The sequence below is a fragment of the Palaemon carinicauda genome, chromosome 25 (assembly GCF_036898095.1).
Source record: "Palaemon carinicauda isolate YSFRI2023 chromosome 25, ASM3689809v2, whole genome shotgun sequence".
NCBI classification, from domain to species: Eukaryota; Metazoa; Arthropoda; class Malacostraca; order Decapoda; family Palaemonidae; genus Palaemon; species Palaemon carinicauda.
In genome coordinates, this window is record NC_090749.1 from 92396324 (window position 1) to 92408676 (window position 12353).

Below are 12353 nucleotides of genomic sequence, written 5' to 3' on the forward strand. Positions count from 1 at the left end.
ATCTGCGAATTAGAGTCTGGCAGGCTGAAACCAGATAACCAACACTCTCAACTGCTGCATGACAAAACCTACATTGGTCGTTTCCTGATATGCCCACCATTTTCTTGAAGCTGTTTGTTAGGAGTCCTTGGTCTTGTGTTCCTATCATCACCATTTCTCCATCAAAACCCATTATGAATTTTATGATGCTTTGAGAGATTACTTTTCTGAGAAAATGCTTTGTCACAGACATTACACTTGAATGGTTTCTCCCCAGTGTGAGTTCTAAAATGTATTGTAAGGTGACTTTTCGAATGAAATGCTTTGTCACAGACATTACACTTGAATAGTTTCCCCTCGGTGTGAATTTTAAAATGTGTTGTAAAATTACCTTTCATATTAAATGCTTTGTCACAGACATTACACTTGAATGGTTTCTCCCCAGTGTGAATTCTAAAATGTCTTGCAAGGTGACTTTTCGAATGAAATGCTTTGTCACAGACATTACACTTGAATAGTTTCCCCTCGGTGTGAATTTTAAAATGTGTTGTAAAATTACCTTTCATATTAAAGGCTTTGTCACAAACATTACACTTGAATGGTTTCTCCTCGGTGTGAATTCTAGAATGTCTTGCAAGAATACTTCTCAAATGAAATGCTTTGTCACAGACATTACACTTGAATGGTTTCTCCTCGGTGTGAATTCCTAAATGTGTTGAAAGATATTCTTTTTTATGAAATGCTTTGTCACAGACATTACACTTGAATGGTTTCTTCCCGGGGTGAATTCTAAAATGTCTTGTAAGGTGACTTTTCGAATGAAATGCTTTGTCACAGACATTACACTTGAATGGTTTCTTCCCGGGGTGAATTCTAAAATGTCTTGCAAGACGAGTTTTTGTAGGAAATGCTTTGAAACAAACACTGCACTTAAATGACTTTATCCCATTGTGAGATCCATAATGTACTTTAATAACAATTTTACTAGAAAATGTTTTGTCCCTTTCTCTGCATCTGAAAAGGTCTTCAGTGTGAATTAGCATTCGAGTGTTGGTGTTAACTACTCCACTAAATTGCTTTTCAGAATTTCCACCCACAAACGACTTCTCTGTCATACCAACATCAATTTGAGTTTTGGAATCACTTTCCTGACAAAGAGGTTTCTCACAGCCTCTGTTTTCCATCTGCTCCGCTTTTTGTAAACCTTTTTTCCTCCTTCCTCTTCCCTCTCCTTTGTCCTCTTTCCTACTGGATCCCAAATGTATGTCACTTTCCTCTTTTACACTTGTCTTTACACTCTTCTCCTCCTCTTTATTGACTTCCCTTTTGCTGATTTGTGAATCCTCCTCACTCACTGATGCATCAGAGTCGAAACAGTATTTCATGTCACCTTCATTTGACTCAAATATTTCTGGCTCTGCTTTGAATTCTACTTCTGGCTCTGCTTTGAATTCTATTTCTGGCTCTGCTTCAAATTCTGGCTCTGCTTTGAATTCCACGTCTGGGTCCATGAAAAGAGAGTCATCATCAAAGAGTCCACAACTGTTGACCAAATCATCATTTTCTATCTTGACTGCAGAGTGTGAAAAGGAATCTTCCATTTCGCTTTTTATTGGAAATTCTATTGATTCAGAGTTCTTAATCCCCTCCCTATCACTGGATGACATCCTCTTCAATATTATCATAAACAGCAGACAAATATAAAGTTAACAACAAACTTCCTATTCTCTACATGAAAGTCTTACAGCATGAACTAACACAGACCCTTCTTCCTTTTTCCCAGTCCTGTATCTCTTGTAGATATCTTCAGTAGTTTACATAATCTTCGTCACAATAGATGCATGATTATTTCCTTTGCGATGAAAAATCTGAAATAATAGAGAACATCTATCATTGGAAAAGGAAAAGATGAAAATATTTGTTGGAGTTTTCTGAAATGAAAAGACAATATTCAACCGAAAATGAGCTTTTTCTTAAGAAATTTGTATTTTTCCTATCCATACAAACCGAGTCCTATAATTTGGGCGACTCACCGATTACAAGGTTGAAAGTTAATTGGAACCAAAACTGGAAGGTTCTGTAACTTCCTAGGAAGTGTTCCAGGCTTGATCTGTGGAGAAGCAGAGAGAGGTCACTATTGCCCCCTATGTGTTTATCATAGGAGAAAGTGATAGGCCCTGGGTCATACATGAATTATACCCTCCCATGTAAAGAGAAACCGTACCCACTGGAGGGGCGTCAGTAAGAATCACAAACCAAGTATAAGAATAATGGGTTGGTAGTGTGGCGAGGTAGCTGTTAGGTACAAACAGAAAGGCGAGGTGAATGTAAGTGACTTTACTCAACAAGATAACGAGCTTAAATACAAATGATTGAGAGAGAAAAAAAGCAATAGCAATACAGTATATGAATGTGTATGAAACACCTGCATTACAAGGCTCCCCCCTAAAAAAGACATACATGTGAAATAGGGCAAACTGTAGGTGGGTAATCTTGTAGGAGATATGCAGGTTTTTGGCAATTAATGAAGACTCAGTCTTCTGTACCATGAATGGTGAATAAGAAAGCCTTCAGTGTGCGATGGATAATGAGGAAAGAGTCCGCGTAAGAGGGCGTCAGCGGTGGCTTGCTAGTGTCAAGTGGGCACAAAAGACACGAGTTGTGGTGTTCAAATCTTTTGGTATGTGTTGTTTTTCTGGGGGCTTGTACCTCTGGCAGCAGGAGTAAATTTTCCCACAACGGGACGCAGGCACTGGAGATTGTCTGAGGTGGTTACAGACGGAAAATAATTCATCACTGACGACGAATCGGTTGCCATTCTTCCTTTATTCTTTATAAACTGCAGATTTCTTAGCTCTGAAGTTATCTGTTATTTTGCGCAAGTTAGCAAGAAGAGGAGCTTTTAGCACTTGTTGGAGAATTGGTAATGTTACCTCAATATGTAAATATGTTTGTGGTAGCTACTTTTCATAATATATACACATGTGGTTTGGCCTAGAAAATGAGCTTATCACATATGCAGATGATGCTACTCTCTTTGCATCAATTTCATCTCCTTAATGTAGATCTGTAGTTGCTAAATCCCTTAATAGAGATCTAAGTGATACCTTAGTGATAAGAAACAGTACACTATGTCTGCTCCTAACTGTGTCTGCTTCATATGTAATGAAACGGATGGAGAACGGAGAAAATGGATAGTATGTGAATGTAATAGACTCTACCATAAGAGATGTGTGCATATAGTGACAGCCATCAGTGAGAATGAATGGAAAAACCTAGACTGGTTATGCCCACACTGCGTACGTGAAGCTAGACAAAAAATTTAGTAATATCAAAATTAAAGGAAAATGTAAACGTGAGAGATCTGTCCCTGAACGAACAAGATGCAAAAATAGATGACTTGGAAAATAAACTTGCGGACCTTAGCGCAGATGCAGCAAATACCACCCAGACCACCGACCTCACTGAGAAAGTTGACATTCTTGCCATGAATATGGAATCAATTAAAGCAACACTTCAAACACTGAAAGACCCAAAACCGGAGAAACCGGCATTTGCTGACAAAGGAAAAAAATCTGTTGATAATTAAATCAACTAACAACTAAAATCACTGAAAGAAACCGTGAGGTTGAACAAGTACTTAAAGACATTCCTATACTTAACACGAGGTCAACTATGAATGGAAATGTTGTTGTAAACTTTGCAAACAATATGATCAGAGAAGAGGCGGTAAACAAAATTCAGTCATTGGTGGCTGACACTGAAACGAGAAATATCGGAAAACTAAAACCCAAAATAATGATATACAATCTATACAATGATGATGGTGATGTAGTAAATGCTTTGATTCAAAGAAATCGCTGCCTGGACCAAATCCAAAATATAGAAGATAAGATAAGTGTAGTCCTGAAGAAAAATGCCTCTGGCGGTACCACCTACCATGTGCTGAAATGTGATCCTGAAGTTCGGAGGGCTATTCATGATAATGGGGACAAAGTATTGTTACGATGGGGTATCTATAACATACGTGATAGGTACCACGTGATCACCTGCTACCACTGTCAGAGGTATGGACATTTTGAAAAAGATTGCAAGTCTAAGAATGAAGATAAAGTCTGCGGGAAATGTTCAGGGAGACACTCCACCAGGGAGTGTAATTCGCAAGTGTCAAAGTGTATAAACTGCACAAAGTTAAACAGACCAAGTGACCACACAGTAAATTCTAGAGAGTGCAATGCTTTTGACTTGGAATTGAAAAGACTAGCGCAAAATACTGATCATGGTTACGAGGGATGTCATAAACTGTGGCTATGTAAATATACAATCTGTAGGTAATAAGACTTCATTTTCGAGAATTGATAAACGAAAAATATTTAGATATGCTAGCATTATCTGAAACAAGGTTAAATAACTTGGACAAGGCAAAAATCACTGAAATGACGCCCCCCCACACGTCTTCTTTCACATACCGAGAGAAGGTAGGTCTTGTGGGGTATCGGACTCTTTATTCATAAAAGATACTCAAATCTCAAAACGTTGAAAAGAAAGTTTAAATACTCTGAACGAACAAGGTAGAACGACAGTGGAGGTCCTGTAGAGAGTGGGGTTCCCCTGCTGTATGGGACTAGAAAAACAGCCATCAAAGTAAAAGTAAAGTAGCTAAAATTAGTACATGGTGCAAATTATGTAGTATGGAATTGAATCCAAACAAAACTCAAAGTATGGTTGTAAGTAGGTCAAGGACAGTGGCTCTTCAACATCTGGATCTCAGCATTAATTATGTTCCTTTGACTTTGTATGGCTCTTTTGAAAAATTAGGTGTGATTCTCGACAGCAAATTTACTTTTGAGAAACACACTGGGTGTCTTTTTCAATTGCACAAAAAATTGGCTTATTGAGAAAGTCTTTCATGATAATTGGTGATCATCTTAAGTATTGTTCTCCTGTCTGGTCTTCAGCTGCTGATTCTCATCTTGATTTGTTGGACAGGAACTTACGGTCTATTAAGGGGACCGTCCGCTATGGTGTTTAACATAACTTAGAAAAAAATGACAAATTCGAAGATAATTTGTATTTTCCTAACCATACAAACCTTAGCTATTTACATTGGGTTTACCTTTTAGCGTAGCTGAAATGGCGAGCCATTAGAATTTAACGAGGGTGTATTACCCCGGCGCTAGTTAGCGGGGAAGTGGTAGCTAGCTACCCCTCCCCCCGCCTCACACACCGGTGAAGCTCACTTTCACTTAGAGGTAGGATTTGTCTTGGGGGACAGGGCTGGCGGGCAAATGTGTGTAAATAGCTAAGGTTTGTATGGTTAGGAAAAATACAAATTATCTTCGAATTTGTCATTTGTTCCGTAACCGAAATCCAAACCACGCTATTTACATTGGGTGACTTACCCCTTAGGTAGTGTGGAAAGTCCCCAGCCATACTGGCTTTGGCTTTACCCGGGGACTCAGAATCCGAGTGAGTCGCACTCGAGAAAAGGAGTCCCTGCACCTCACAAGTTCCTTGCTCCGCAAGGAACCGTGGGGCCTACATAAGCTTGTGTGTGAAGGAAGAAGTGTGACACGTCCTAGGCAGTTGACCTGGAGTTCCAGAAGGAACTCTGGGTTAGGACGTTCCCAATACCACCTCGTCAGGGTATGGGGGACGCGACAGTATTGACTCAATACTCGGAACACAAGGAAGCATGGTTTACCTGCAGAGGTTTGAGGTCAGCTATGCAGAGACCAGGATGCTGCTTCCCCGTAGAGGGGATGATGAAGAAAGAAGTAAGGGCCAGACATACTTCTTTCGTTCATGCAGACTAAAACCTGATAACAATGCCCTCAACCTTCTGCTACCTGTCCAAAAAGGAGCCTGAGGTTAGACCAGCTGTTGTGTAGCCACCACAGATCGATAGAAAACGTATCGAAACTCCTGTGGGTCACGCCCTGCAGGAAGCGGGCTGCGAAGGTCATTAGACGCTTCCAGACTCCAGCTTGTAGCACCTGCGTCACAGAGTAGTATTACTCGAAGGCGAGGGACGTTGCGATGTATCCGACATCGTGCTGTAGGGCGACGTGACAGGGGAGGGTCTGGAGACAGGTCGAGATGAATGTCCTTGAGTCCGAGCTGAAGAGGTATACTGGTGACTCTCCCCCGTGTCCTTCTTGTGCTCCCAAACCGGCTGCAACCGAGGACAAACTGCAGCTGTTCCCGAAGCTAACCTCTCGATTCCTTTACTGGCAAGAAGGAGAAGGTTTTGGAACATCAGATACAGAATGGAGACTCGAAATCTTGAAGGAATTGGACCGAAGGGCCGGGACCCCAAGATTCTGAGTCTAGCCAAAAACTCAGGAGCGAACCTGAATGTTGCCTTCCCCCATTCCTTAGAAAGGGCGGAGTCGTACAAGACCAAGAAGATTGCTTACACACTGGCCGCGGCCAGAGTGAGCAGGAGACCCAAGATGGAATACAATCAGAGGCCTGACGTAAAGGGTCATGAGAAGATCTTTTAAGGGACTAAAAAGTCCGAGCCATGCTCCAAGTTGGAGGTCTCACTCCGACTAGGGCAGGGACGTTCGTAGCTTCGCATGCGCGAGGAAAGGTCCAGCGGGAAGGAAAAAGTTATTCCTTTAAGCCTGAAGGTCAGGGAAAGGCTGAGCGACAGGCTTCATTGCCGAGAGCAGAAAGGAGTTTCCTCCCGCCGAAAGGCAATAAGACCGTTATTGCTGGAGAAGAGGCCTCAAGGGAAGAGGTATATCTCCCACGACACCAACCACCGAAGACTCTTCACTTCGCCTGGAAGACCCCTGCGGATGACTATCGCAGAGAACGCGACCTCCGTCCCGCGACTGTAGCGGGTTGTCTCTTCTTGAGGAGGAGGCGTAGTGTCTCCAAGCATGAAGCCGAAGCGACGCCCCGGCTCATGAAAGATGTTGCAGTGAGGTTGTTTGAGTAGCCTGTGCCGTGGGAGAAGCTCTCCCGGGAGTTCCGTCAGGGGAAGCAGAGGGTCCGGAAACCGTTTTGCGCATAGTCCCAGTGGAGCTCTCAGGGCCATTGAAAGGTTGACAAACAACCTGGTCTTGTTGAGACCCATTCTCAACAGACAACAAAGGAGGGAAGACGCAGGCAAGGATGTTGTCCCACCATCACCGGAATGCACCTTGCCAGCAGAGTCTCGGGGTCTGAGACTGGGGGGAAGAACAGCGGAAGCTTGAGGTTCCAAGCTGTCGCGATCAGGTCCCCCAGACCAGGACTTGCTGGTTACTCAAGGCCAAAGACCCCCAGGTACACTCTCTCTACGAGGCTCTGCTCGGATAGTTGGAGAGAACATTCCTCTGCCTGGAATGAGAGCGCCGATGGTGGTATTGAGAGTATCTCAATCATCTCGGTATCTCTACTGCAAGATGTGAAGGTGTGAAAATGCGTCCCCTGCTGGTTAGAACACGCCAGAATCATTAAGTCGACGCGCACGGAGCGACTCGGCAGGAACTGTAGGATCTGTAGAGGGGCCAGACTACGGCCCCTAAGCCTGCCTGAATGATGGAGAGGTATCCTTCAGGTCCTGACTATAGGCCTGGACCGGAACATGCCCCCCCCCCCCTTTTCTTTGATGAGTCCGAGAACAGCATAAAAAATGTGGGGAAAGGACGAGAATATCCACTCCCATCAAGAGGTTCCATAGGTCAACACCCATTGCAGGTCTAATCGTTCCGCTGGTCCCATAGGGGCCAGAAAGTCTGGTTAATCGTTTCTTGAAACCACCGGAACTTGGACCGCCCCACATGGAACTTATCCTAAGGTGACCGTTCAGAACTATAGACGGGTCAATGAGGAAAAGAGAACTAGGAAACGTTCCAAGGTAGGGCTGAAAGTTCTGCTTGACTGAGAACAGGTACTGTGACTCTCCTCAGCCTTGCCACAGTCAACTGAAGGGAAGGCTCGGAGGAGGTGGCAACAGAATCTGGCGTCCCCAGGTGGTCACCCATCCAAGTACCGACCAGAACCGACGTTGCTTAACCTCGCTGGACAGACGAGAAGCGGGGTTTCCAACGTGGTAAGGCCGTTGACTCAATATCATGGCTAGATACTCCAGATGTTGAGGCAGAAGAAGAGAAGGCTCCTAGCAAAATACCATGAACCCCCACTCATGGTAAGCATCCGGAAGCCTGTCCCGGCGCTGAAGAAGGTCGAACCCAAGGCTACTGGAGTTAACCAGACCTCCAAAAAGCGAAGGAGGTGGAAGCCTGTACCTGAGCGGCCATGAGGAAAGCAGGGAGAGTTCTCTGGGGAAAAAAACCTGCGATGCCACGGCGGGATCGCCACACTGCATCTTAAGCAGGAATACCTGCAGTCTAGGCTGAATTCCATGAGCTTCCTGGAAGATGGATGGAATGGAAACTGAAAGTACCCGTCCTTCCGATCCAGGGTCTAAGGAGTCCTGTCGCCTCGTTACCAGTCTGATCGATTCTGCTGTTCCACGCTGGACGAAGTTTGTTCGACAAACTTGATCAGGGCTGAGAGGTCGACTACGGAACTCCCGTCTCAGATACTTCCTTACAAGAAAGGATCGACTGAAGAAGCCGGGGGTGAAGCCGTCGATGATCCTATGGAGGACCTTCTCCTAAGGTATGGATCATTCTGCCCAAACGGGCAAACTCTTGCCGACCCTATGGCATAGAGGTTCAGAGACACTGAATTCGCTGACAGAGACGGCAGGCGCGAAATCCTTGGCTAATCACAGAGATCGTGCAGAAATGGGCATCGGGAAGCTGTCATCCAGATGAGTAACGTTAGGCATCCTCCCAGCGTGAAACCTGCAAGAGGGGAGGGGTGCCAATCCTAGAGTTCGTGAACTCTGCCGCTCCCTCTAGGACTATGCCCCCCCCGGGGGAGCCTCCCGTGCCATCTGTTCCTGACAGGAGGGAACTGCAATTGGACACCTTGTCTCAGCTGTCGTAGCCAGTCCGATAACTTAGGCCGACGTGGCTGAAAGAAAGAGGCGCTGGAGCCCTGCAGAGTCTGGAAGAAAGCGCCTTGGAGGAGCGAAAACGGAAATCGACTTCCTCCGCACAACCGCTGTCTATGTCTCTGTCCTTGGGCACAAACAAACTCTTCTCAAGGATGGAAGGGTGTCTGAGGCTGTCGACATCCACGGATGAGACACCCGAAAGGAAGCCCTCGATCATTGCGTCCAGATGGTTCAACATCGAGCTTGCCCGCAAGTTCGATACTTGATGACGAAACGCCAAGGTGCTTGGGCCCGAGAGGAGGAAAGTACCCATGACCTTCCTGTAGCTTCCCTGAACCAAACCTCGGGTCGTAACCGAGGAGGGAAAGGATCTGGTAAGCCCCTTTCACGAGATGGAGAAGAGGAAGGGGTAAACAGTCACCCCGTGGCCGATGGAGAAATCTCGAACGGAAAGCCCCCGCCAAAAATCCTTCCAGTGAATGACAGGGAAGGGCTAACCCAGGTTCTGGAAAGAAGAATGTTGCTCAGACCTCCCTGAAGATTCTTCTTATTCTTGCATGTGCCATGCTCTGCGTTTACGGGGTGAGGCCGTGTTCTGGAAATACGCTCCAGAACACTCGCCAGCCTGGCCATGCTGCGAAAACCCCAATGGGAATCGCGGTCGCAATTGCCCTGGAGCTCGCGCGATGATAAATCAATGATTTGCGCGTGGGCGAACGTGGAAGCGCCCATGCGGGGGCACGCAGGAAAGCAAACGAAGGTGAGCGAAGGAGCACAGAAGGAGGGCGAGCGTAGTAGGAAGGGCGAGAGCTGGTGGTCGGCGAGCGATAACCCATAGGCGAGCAATGGATACTACAAGAATTAAGCCGACGTTCGCACGAAGAAACACTGTAGGCTCGCGCGACGGAACACCGTCGGTCCGCGCGATGGAGCCCCGTCGGTCCGCGACGGCACCCCGTCGGTCCGCGACGGCACCCAGTCCGTCCGCGCGACGGCACCCCGCCCGTCCGCGCGACGGAACCCCGCCCGTCCGCGCGACGGAACCCCGCCCGTCCGCGCGACAGCACCCCGCCCGTCCGCGTGGCAGATCGATGGCGATCGTTGACGCGTAGGAGATCGCTGACGAGCAAGTGAACATTGACGAGTCTAAGGTCGCTGGCGAGCTGGTGATCGCTGACGAGCAGAAGGCAACGCGTGGAAGCCTGCGCGTAGAAGAGGAGGCCTTGACCCAGACCTGAACCGAAGTTCTAGATTGCGAGGGCGAACGTGGGCGCACAGGGCGCGTAACAGGAACCAACAGGAACAGCAGAGATGATCATCATGAGAGCGCTGACGAACAGGAGAGCGCTGGCGAACAGGAGAGTGCTAGCGATCAGGAAAGCGCCTGTGCGCTAACACTGAGCAGGAGCAGGAGAGAACACAGCAGAAGGGCGCGCAGGGGAACCCTGACACGCAAGGGAAGAACCCCCGTGGGAGGCAACCCTTTGCCCCGAAGGGATCGTTGTCCGTCGGGAGACTGATGTCCGTCGGGAGACTGATGTCCGTCGGAAGACTGTTGTCTGTCCGCCGGAAGACTGATGTTTGTCGGAAGACCGTTGTCCGTCGGGAAGACCGTTGTCCGTCAGGAAGACCGTTGCCCGTCGGAAGATGAGGTCAGACTGCTGTTCATCTGCACCAGGGGCAGAAGATCAAGAAGAAGGAGTTGTAGGCTGCAAACAGAGATTCAAAAAGGCGCTTCTTAGCACCCTTATAGGGAGATGAGAGGCCCTTACGACGAGGCAGACGGTGAGCCTTACGGCGAAGGAGGCCAACAGCAACAGCAGCAGAAGAATCCTCCGAAGAGGAGTCTCTATGAGTGGACACTCTCGCGAACGAAAGAGAAACACTTCGTAGAAGAGACTGGTCAGCCAGTGACCTAAAAGGAGCAATCCTCCGAAGAGGGGCTCCTGTAGTTGCCCAGCCCCTTGAGCGAAACTGCAGGTGCGACCGCTCAGCACCATGAGCATAGTCGCACGGAAAAAAAAAAAAGGCAAGAAAAGAACCCCCAAAAGGGGAAAAACTCAAGCCTGGACAGGAAAAACTTCCCTCGGAAGGAAAGTTACCCACCCAAGGAGGCAAGCCTCCTGAGAGTTCTAAAATGAACTGAAGAGCTGTCAATTGTCACGGGAGTACTTCCAGTAGAAGGAGACACGCCCCTGACGAAAATCCAAAGGGGAGGCAGCAACAGCCGAATCCCCAGGCCTCAATAAGACGGCTCACACCGTTGCCATATTACAGAAACAAACTAGATCGGTAACTGTAAAAAAAATTAAAAAAAAAATCATTAGTACACATTCATTCCCCCGGGAAGGCTCCGAAGAGGAATCCCGAGGGAAAGGAAAACAAGAATTACACAACAGGCACGTGCCCTCACAACCACTTACACTCACGGAGGGAGAGCTGTAACCAAAACAGAATTATAACAATTATAATTATGAAACTATGTAATTTAAAAATGAATGAACACTAAAGAAAGAACGAAAACCCCGAAAGGAATCGTTCTACAAAGCTGAAAAATTAAAAAATACAATTAGATTCATAAACTAATTGAGACAAAACGTACGGCGTAGCAACCCCCCCACACGGGAAGGAAGCTACAAGGGGCGTAGTAAACGTAGTAAATGGGTGAACGATCTCAAGAGAGAGAGAGAGAGAGAAAGACCGAAGTCAAACTCGATCGCAACCCATAAAATTACGCCGTGGTGGCCTTACTGCCGAGGGCTCCACGGAGATATCGTACACTACACACATAACTCTGAAAAGGAAACCTACTGATTTCTATACTCAAATATATATACAAACATGAAAAAATTTTTACATATATATTGAGTAAAAGAAAAGTAAGCGATTAAGTAAAGACAAAACAAACAATGGCTGCCAAGCGAGGACAAAGACAAAGACGTCTGTCCCAGTCCGAGCCAAAAGTGGGCTTCACCGGTGTGTGGGGTGGGGGGGGGTAGCTAGCTACGAATCCCCTACTCCCCCCCCCCCTCTAACTAGCGCGGGGGTAATACACCCTCGTTAAATTCTAATGGCTCGCCATTTCAGCTACGCTAAAAGGTAAACCCAATGTAAATAGCGTGGTTTGTATTTCGGTTACGGAACAAACGAAAATTGTTTTATAGTTTCGATGTATACAGAAACATACTACCCTGGGGAACTCCTTCCTGACATTTCCTCTCTAATAGAGCTACCCCCAGTCTCACTTGAAAACATCTAAGTGAAATAAATGATTGAATGAACAATGTAGCTTTCCTCGTAATCCCAAATTATGAATGGTTCAAGTATACCATGTCTCCATGCAGTATCACATGCCTTTTCAAGGTCATTGAGACTGTTACATGGTGCTGTTTGGAAGCAAAGGCTTCACAAA

The 12353-nt window shown here is 46.5% G+C and overlaps 1 protein-coding gene and 1 pseudogene across 8 annotated transcripts in view; both read right to left on the reverse strand.

Annotated features, from left to right (window-relative positions):
- Positions 1-12353, reverse strand: part of LOC137618708 (zinc finger protein 454-like) — a 584206-nt gene that overhangs the window by 87210 nt on the left and 484643 nt on the right. For 6 of the 8 annotated variants that reach the window (XM_068348869.1, XM_068348868.1, XM_068348865.1 and 3 more), the window contains one exon: positions 78-1847. The exons of the other annotated variants lie outside the window; for them this stretch is intronic. In XM_068348869.1, the coding sequence (XP_068204970.1) occupies positions 162-1664 (1503 nt within the window). In that variant the 5' untranslated portion in view covers positions 1665-1847 and the 3' untranslated portion in view covers positions 78-161. Of the gene's footprint in view, positions 1-77; positions 1848-12353 lie in introns of those variants that run through there. 8 annotated transcript variants of the gene reach the window in all.
- Positions 7922-8040, reverse strand: LOC137619348 (5S ribosomal RNA; annotated as a pseudogene).